At 43.5% G+C, this 8,794-nt stretch overlaps 1 protein-coding gene across 6 annotated transcripts in view; it reads right to left on the bottom strand.

Moving 5' to 3' along the window:
* Positions 1 to 3,601: 3,601 nt before the first annotated feature.
* Positions 3,602 to 8,794, bottom strand: part of NF1 (neurofibromin 1) — a 233,596-nt gene continuing 228,403 nt past the window's right edge. For all 6 annotated transcript variants that reach the window (XM_060693204.2, XM_060693205.2, XM_060693206.2 and 3 more), the window contains one exon: positions 3,602 to 4,280. In XM_060693204.2, the coding sequence (XP_060549187.2) occupies positions 4,138 to 4,280 (143 nt within the window). In that variant the 3' untranslated portion in view covers positions 3,602 to 4,137. The remainder of the gene's footprint in view (positions 4,281 to 8,794) is intronic.

Here is an 8,794-nt window from a genome sequence, read left to right as displayed (position 1 = left end):
AGAGGGCAATGTAGGGAGGCTAATTTAGGTTGACATCTTCTAAAACTGCCAATTGTGATCTCAGGGGCTCTCAAGTGGTTCAGTTTTTGTGTTGTCCAAGCTATCTTAGGCACAATTTTTCTATCAGTCTTATTTCAAATCTACACTGGAGAGGATCATACATTTTATCCAGTGGTGGGATTCAAATAATTTAACAACCGGTTCTCTGCCCCAATTATTTCTTCCAATAACCAATTCACCGAACTGCTCAGAAAGTTAACAACCGGTTCTCCCGAAGTGGTGCGAACTGGCTGAATCCCACCACTGATTTTATCCCAACCTGGGTTAACCTTACCATACCCAAAAGTCTTGCAGCATTTTGGAAAGGAAGAGAGAGACTGGGACCCCAAGTTCTCTGGCTCGGCTCAGAGAAATGGTCAGGCTGAAACAAGTCACACTTTGGACTGTCTTCCTACAACGCGCTCAATCCTAAACCCAAATTAAGAAAACATGGTTGGCTGGCTGTGTTTCCATAAACAGGCTCAAACGAATACGTACACAGGTAGTCCTCGACTTACAACAGTTTCTTTAGTGACCGTTCAAAGTTACAATGGCCCTGTAAAATGTGACTTGCGACCGTTTTTCAGAGTTATGACCTTTGTAGCATCCCCATCATCATGTGATCAAAATTCCAAGGTTTGGCAACTGGTTCATATTTATGACCGCTGCTAGGTCACAAGGTTATGTGATCACCTTTTACGACCTTCTCACAAGCAAAATCAATGGGGAAGCCAGATTCACTTAACAACCGGGCTACTAGCTTATCAACTGTAGTGATTCACTTAACAACAGGGGCAAGAAAGGTCATAAAAAGGAGCAAAACTTTAACAAATGTCTCACTTAAGAGAAATGTTGGGCTCAGTTGTGGTCATACGTGGAGGACTAGCTGTGGTTTCAAAGCAGGGGTGTCCAACCTCAGCAACTTTAAGACTTGTGGGCTTCAATTCCCAGAATTCCCCAGCCAGCAACTGAAGTCCACGAGTCTTAAAAAGTTGTCAGAGTTGGACACCCCTGCTTTAAAGTGTTGTCCAAGCGCACCCAACATCGCTGGGTTTCTGAACCACAAACTCTCCAGCCTTACTTCAGCTCAGATTTGATGTGTGAACCTATCCTGATGGTTTCTAATAAGGGGACACTTAGACACATGCCATGGGGAGCACATCTGGGTGCATTCATACTGCTATTCCTGTGCCATGCCTGTCCCTCCTCGCAAAACCCCTCTACCACCCCTCTTCTTTGTAAAGCTGAGCCCACAAGACTTCAGAAGGTCCCCTAATACCCAGAAAAGGCTCAAACTTTTTTTCCTCCTGCAGGTGAAAAGCTTCCCAGGTGTGGTCACAGTGGACCGCAAAGGTGCTGCAATGAAACTAACTCTAAAAAGGAATTTAAAATGTTCTTACGACTAGTCTGAATCTATGCCTCTTAAAAGTTCCCTCGGCAAAGGAAACCAGTTACAGCAACTCAAAAAAAGCTAACTTGACTGGAGATTCTTATTTTTGGATTAGCAGAGGAGGAGGAGGAGGGTACAAAGTAGGACATTTACTCATCCCAATGTCAATAAGTAACCTAGAGGCTACTGTTATCAGCTTTCATCAGCTTTTAGAACAGGGATCTCCAAACCTGGCAATTTTAACCCTTGTGGACTTCAACTCCCAGAATTCCTCAGCCAGCATGGCTAGCTAAAGGATTCTGGGAGGTGAAGTCCACTAGTCTTAAAAGTTGCCGGGTTTGGAGAGCCCTGCTCTAAAGATATTGGACTACATCTCTCGAAATCCCTAACTAATACCGCCAGCATGTCTCATTCTACAGGTGGAACACTTTGGCCTCCTTTAATTGATTGATATAAGTACAATCTGGTTTCCAAAGTTTCCAGGCAAGACCAAACATCCCATTGGCTGGAAATTTTAGGAGCAGCAGCCCTCCTACATCCAGAAAAGGCCAGTCTAGAATAAACAGGCTTCTTTGGAATAAGATGTTCGGCTTTAGATGGAGCCACCTCTCCAGGTGTGGTTCAGGTTACAGAACGGATGCAGGTAACCAGACGGAAGTCCAAAAGATTTGGGGCCCTTTTTTGAAGAGCCTTCCTTGACTGCCAGGGAAACTTCCCCAACTCACCGACGTTTCTTGGCACTCAGTGATAATCCACTTGGCTTCCACCTTTCCACACCACTGATTTTGGCATGTGGTTGTGTCATCTGTGTGGCACATGGAGCAATTTTGGCAGAGTAGGTGTAACTTCTCCAAAACAATCGGATTTGGCACGACAACATACATCACAAAGAGACCAGGAAAGAACCTGAGTCTTGGGACAATGCTGGGCCTCTTCGGAGTACAGAAATCTTCACTTAAAAAGCCTGAAGGAACTTCCTCTTCCATCTTCTCCACTCGTGCTTCAATTAATTCGGCTACAGATCCAATGGACCAAGGGAATCCTCTCTTTCCCAATCAACTTCTTTGTGACTTTTCTTGGTTTGGCAGACAGTTGGCATCTGACACTGTATTCGCAGCCCACCTCCCCTGACGTAACAAGATTCAACAGTTCTTCTCCATACTGATACAATAAAAGCATATTTTTATATATACAAAAACACAACTACGCGTTGAATGAATTGCTAATATAACATGCTACCTGACAGTAATAAATCTGGACCTTCATTGTACCATCTCTGAAAGATTTAGCTGTGGAATTTCACTTACTGAAAATCCGCACTGAAAGTTCATTACAAGGGCCTTAGGGGTAGTTTGGTTATTTGTGGAGGTGTGGGAGTATAACTTTCAACAGTTAATTCATTTCTGGGGGTTTTTTTCCCTGTTTAAAATCAAGAGGTGATGGCTTTCCAAATTCAGACAGATGGAGCCTTTTTGGACAAAGTTGGCATGGTAAAGCTAGTATGTTTTGTTGTTTTGTCGGCTGAGGCTTCTCAAACTTGGTGGTGCTTGGTGGAAAGCAAGTGTCAAAATGTCAGAGAAAACAGCAAATCTAGGATATTCCACCTTCTTTTCGCCATAAAATTCCGGGGGGTGGTCATGGGTCACTGATTTTTCTCTGTTTATTACTTCTACGTTACTGTGAAGCGTATGCAGCATAGCAATCAAAAAATGTTCTATAAAAGCACTTACCATAATTTAGGTCAGCCAGAGGGGTGTATATGTGCGTATGAGTGTGTGTGTGTGTGTGTGTGCATGCAGGTATCCATGCACAGTTTGTCTAGGCTCTAGGGAATCTAAAAAACAAAGTGATGGAAAGTTTAACAAAACTCAAAGAGTTTGTTCAATCTTGCACAAGGTGCTATTTTTGGAAGCATCAAGGGATACACCATCTCCTCAAATATCTAGCTCAGTATTTCTCAACCATGGCAAATTCCACAGCTAGCGGGGCCATTGAAGAGAATTCTGGGTGTTGAAGTCCACACACCTGGAAATTGCCATGGTTAGGAAACTCCGGTCTAGATGATCAAATAAAGGAGTATATCTTGACCATCTAAACTGTGTTCCCCTTACAACTTACAACCTTCAGAACTGGGCTCAGAGGACCAGTAAAAGGAAGTCCACAGCTAAAGAGGACTCTACACTATGCAAGTTTATTGGCCCAAAAAAATCTCACTAGTGTGCAAACAAGATTGAATATTAACACTTTAAAAAGTAGACACAAAATAAGCTGTAAAAAAAGAAACACCTCCCCCCAAATCAAAATAATCCCTCAATTTACAAAAAGAAAAAAAAATATGAAGCTATCCGAAGGAAGATGATCATGATTTCTGTGTCTTCGGATACAATTATCATCACTTCTGCCTATAATTCATTTTATTTTTTTTCCAGTTCCTCACGTAGTCCCACTCGTCAGCTTTGAAATCACTGGTTTTGAAAATGATCAGAGGAGGAGCAAGTCTTTAAAAAAAAAAAAGGCAGCTGTATGAAATCGAAGTGAAAATCCAAAATAAATGTACAAGAACCGTTTCAAAAGTTAATTGCCTGGCACCATGTTGGACAGGGGTGAGGAGGTGGGAGGATCAAATTTAAGTGCGGCATGATTGTTTTGGGGAAGTGGGGCCAGAGGGAATAAGTCAGGTTTTTGTTTTTTTAAAAAAGGAAAAAGCTTCACATCATCTTCTTAACACTGTGGCGCTTGAAACTGCCGGTGCTCCGTTGCTTCTGCACTTGGCTAGCTGAGCCATGGCGAGTCCTTCCGCTGTTGGCGTGTGCGGCTGTTGGAGACAGTTCCACGTTCTCCTTGTCGATTCCTTGAAAAAAAAGAAATGCATCAAGAAAGAAAGAGGCACCGGTACGCAAACGAGCGTAAAACCTTGGGCGGTTGATTATACAAATGGTAAAATAAGGTAACTTGGCTGCATCAAGGGTGTTTCAAAAGGAAGGAAGGAAGGAAGGAAGGAAGGAAGGAAGGAAGGAAGGAAGGAAGGAAGGAAGGAAGGAGTGCATAGAAGTGCATATGGAGCCGAATTGAACTGGAAGGCAGCAGAAACCTAAGCACTCCCCACATTCTTGGGGTCCAACCTCACCATCCTGCTGGCTACCAAACATAGGTAGCTCAGGCTACTGGTACCACCCAGTTCCAGGGAAATGGACTGCATAACTTTTAAATTTATATATATATCTATATCTATGGAATCCTTGTGGCTTGCAAGATCAGGCACTGGGAAAGGAGCAGTTAAGAGGCAATCTGGGTGCTTCTTGAGTCTAAAGTCCACCATATCCCCTAAGATGGAGAGCACCCTATTTTTCAGAGATTTAAAGACCAGCGTTTTGGATAGGTTTGTACCTATTTCCACCATTAAATCCTTTCTTCTCTCCTTAAGCAGGGGAATATCAATCCAATTTAGGGAGGAATTTAAAAGTGAAATGGGTACCCTGCAAAAACTTCAGAAACGTTTTCAAGGGGGGGGGGAAACCACCACCGTGTCCAGTTGCCTTTTGGAAAAAAACTTTTGGGATCGCCATGGCTTGGATGATTGAGCATCTTCATAGATTATCTGTCAGGGCAACACTTACGAGAAGGGAAGTCACAGAATACAAAATGCAGGCCTGAAGGTTTGTGGGGCGAGGGCTAAGGATTGAAACGCTGACTCAAAACCTTCCCACCAAAAAGTATTTCATTTTTTTTTTTAAAAAAAAAAAAGAGGGATCATCTAGTTCCAGCTCAGTTTGTGATTCAACAAGAGGTCGCAACCCCTCCATTTCTGTGCTCCGGCTAACCCCCAAATTCTTGTCCCCCCCCCTTTTCAGTATAAATTAAGGGTGTGAACTGAATCTTACCCAAAGGATATGTAACTTGCATCTCTTTCTGGAGAGAGAGTATATTTGGGATTTTAAATCAGGGGCCAGTCCCACCTTGGGACTTTTAAGATTTGTAGACTTCTACGGTACTCCCAGAATTCCACAACCAGTCAAAGTCGCCAAGGTGGGACAATCCTGTTTTAAATCAAATGAATGTGAGGGGATAAGAAAAGGTTTGGAAGGAAAGAGAGAAATGGGTCAGGAAACGAGAAAAAGGAGGAGGATGGAAAGAGAAGTACAAATACTCCTACGAGAAGATGTAAGCTAACATTCACGGGGAGAAAATTATAGAAATGGTTCAAAGGACTTAAGTATTCTCTAAAGAAGGAAGAATAAAGTACTGACAGCTTTTGGGAGCAGAATTTTTTTAAAAAGTCAACTAAGGGATTAAGACAGAACATATATGCAGATATGGGGGGGGGGAATAGAATTATTTCCTTCTTTCTCCTGTCACTTTAAAACTGGGGACCATCCAAATATTTAAAAAGATTTGGAGCAGATAGGAGAATGTCCCTAATATACGGTAACTCAGAATCTCCTAGGGGAAAGCCATTTAGTATTTGTCTGTAACCCGAATATCACAGCCAGATGGAACTATCTTCAATTTCCAGGGCTAATATAGTTAGTCCTTGACTTAGAACCACGACTGAGCCCAACATTTCTGTTGCTATGCAAAACAGTTAAGTGAGTTTTGCCCCATTTTACAATCCTTTCTTGCCACGGTTGTTAAGTGAATCTGGCTTCCTCGTTGACTCTGCTTATCAGAAGGTTGCAAAAGCTGATCGCATGACCCCAGGACACTGCAACCGTCATAAATATGAGCCACTTGACAAGTGTTTGAATTTTGATCACATGACCCTGGGGAATGCTGTTGTGTGAAAAATGGTCACAGTCCACCTTTTTCAGTGCTGTTGTAACTGACCGGTTACTAAATGAACGGTTGTAAGTCAAGGACTACCTGTACATTGTCTTAACAAAGATGGGTGGTTTAGCAAGGAGGAAGAATGAGGTTTGCCAGTGTTTAAGAAGAAACTTATCATTCAGTCCCATCCTAGAGTTGGAATTACCTGCTATAATCATTTTTGAACTTGGGGATTATCAGTTATCAGTTTGGAAAGCCGATTCTTGAAGGTGATTTGAGAAATGCAGGGTATAGGAGATGTACATTGATTACAGGTGAGACTTATGTTTGGTCTTTTGGACTTTTGTTTGTGGATGTTTCACTCCCCAACAGTGCACTGAGGATGCTACCTAGTTGGGTAATGAAATGTCTACAAACAAAGGTTCTACATTTAGGCAAGAAAAACCAAATGCACAGGTACCGTATATGTGGTACCTTGCCCAACAGTAGTAACTGTGAGAGGGATCTTGGAGTCCTAGTGGACAATCATTTAAATATGAGCCAGCAGTGTGCTGCAGCTGCCAAAAAAGCCAACACATTTCTAGGCTGCATAAACAGAGGAATAGAATCAAGATCACATGAAGTGTTAATACCACTTTATAATGCCTTGGTAAGGCCACACTTGGAATACTCATCCAGTTTTGGTCACCATGATGTATAAAAGATGTGGAAACTCAAGAAAGAGTGCAGAGAAGAGCATCAAAGATGATTAGGGGACTGGAGGCTAAAACATATGAAGAACAGTTGCAGGAACTGGGTATGTCTAGCTTAATGAAAAAGAAGGACTAGGGGTGACATGATAGCAGTGTTCCAATATCTCAGGGGTTGCCACAAAGAAGAGGGAGTCAAACTATTCTCCAAAGCATCTGAGGGCAGGACAAGAAGCAATGGGTGGAAACTAATCAAGGAGAGAAGCAACTTAGAAATAAGGAGAAATTTCCTGACAGTTAGAACAATTAATCAGTGGAACAACTTGCCTCCAGAAGTTGTGAATGCTCCAAAATTGGACGTTTTTAAGTAGATGTTTGATAACCATTTGTCTGAAGTGGTGTAAGGTTTCCTGCCTAAGCAGGGGGTTGGACTAGAAGACCTCCAAGGTCCCTTCCAACTCTGTTATTCTATTCTATTCTAAACAATCAAGCTCTGAGACCATCAAGAACTCCACCAAAGAGACAGGTTCCAGACTGATTCAAACAGTAACTTCTCAGAAAGTCTTCCACCATGGCTAACACTTCTCAGATGGACTTCCACCACAGCTAAAGCTTCTCAGATGAACTTCCACCACTGCTGAAGCAATGTGGTTCATGCTAACTTTTCCTATTAACCCAACCTTCTTAGAAAGATAAGGACCAGGGATGGAGTTGTGACTCAACAATGGCAGAGCTCCAGAATTCACTACACTTCCACCTTGCCTTGCTCCAATCCCCAAAGTGTAGAGATTAACATGCACAAAGGACTCTTAACGAGAATTTGCAGGGCAAGGATCAGTCTTTCCAAGAAATGAAAGCAAGATTTGACTGTTGACTCTGTAACATCAACTCCAAACTAAGGTCCTGCCCCAAATATGGACAAGAAAGGGAATAAAGGGGAGACTGAATTGTCAAAATGTAGCACGGAGTCCTTGCAGAACTGTGCAAGGACGAACAGTTCTTGTAATCCTTTGGCTAGCTTCCCCAGGTGTTACTCGGATTAGTATGTCCTGCAGTAGGAAAAGAAATATATACCCACTATATTCTTGGCAGCAATTGTGTGAGTTGCCACTTTTTCTGCATGTAAATAAGTCTGCCCAGAGGCAAGGTTTTTACTGATGATAATCTGAAAATCTCAAAGAAACGGGGGACAAATATTGGGGTTAAGAAACAAAGCAATTCTTATTAAATTGAGTCTCTGTGATAACCTCACAGAACAGACATTTTCCCTGAGTGAACAACTTCCTCTCCGCTACTCTTCTCCTCAGAGATTGCAATGATTTGAGCAGTTACAAGTAGGTGAGACATATCTGTGGCACATGGAGGTGATTTGGTAGCTAATTGTGTGCTAAGCCACGTCTCCAGGGGTGGGCTTCAAAAAGGGGTTCTCTGCCCTGTTGCTGGGTGGGCGTGGCCATGTTGGGTGTGGCCTAGTCGGCCTCCTGCACCACAGTGGGGAGGGGGCATTTTTGCCCTCCCTGGGCTCTGGAGGCTTTCTTTGAACCTCCGGGAGGGTGAAAACAGCCTCCCCAGTCTCCGAAGGCCCTCTGGAGGCTGGAAACGGGCCCATTTCTGGCCTTCCCAAACTTCCAGTAGGCCCATTTTTCGCCCTCCCCGAGCCTCCGCACAGGCCCTGCACTTACCTGCATCCATAATGGGCCACATGGGGACTCCTGGAAAGGGCGGGGCTGGGTGGGCGGGACCAGCCAGGAGTGGGATTTAGGGGTTCTCTGAACTGCACAGAATCTTAGCTAGAGGTTCTCCCGAACCCCTGCGAACCCCCAGCAGCCCACCCTTGCACATCTCTCATAATCCCCAAGGCCATGCTGGCTCAGAACTATGGCAGTTGTGCTCCAACATGCCTGGAATGTCC

This window comes from Pantherophis guttatus, chromosome 1 (assembly GCF_059756535.1).
Source record: "Pantherophis guttatus breed Tessera chromosome 1, ASM5975653v1, whole genome shotgun sequence".
Lineage (NCBI taxonomy): Eukaryota > Metazoa > Chordata > Lepidosauria > Squamata > Colubridae > Pantherophis > Pantherophis guttatus.
This window is presented reverse-complemented; position numbering and strand designations above follow the sequence as displayed.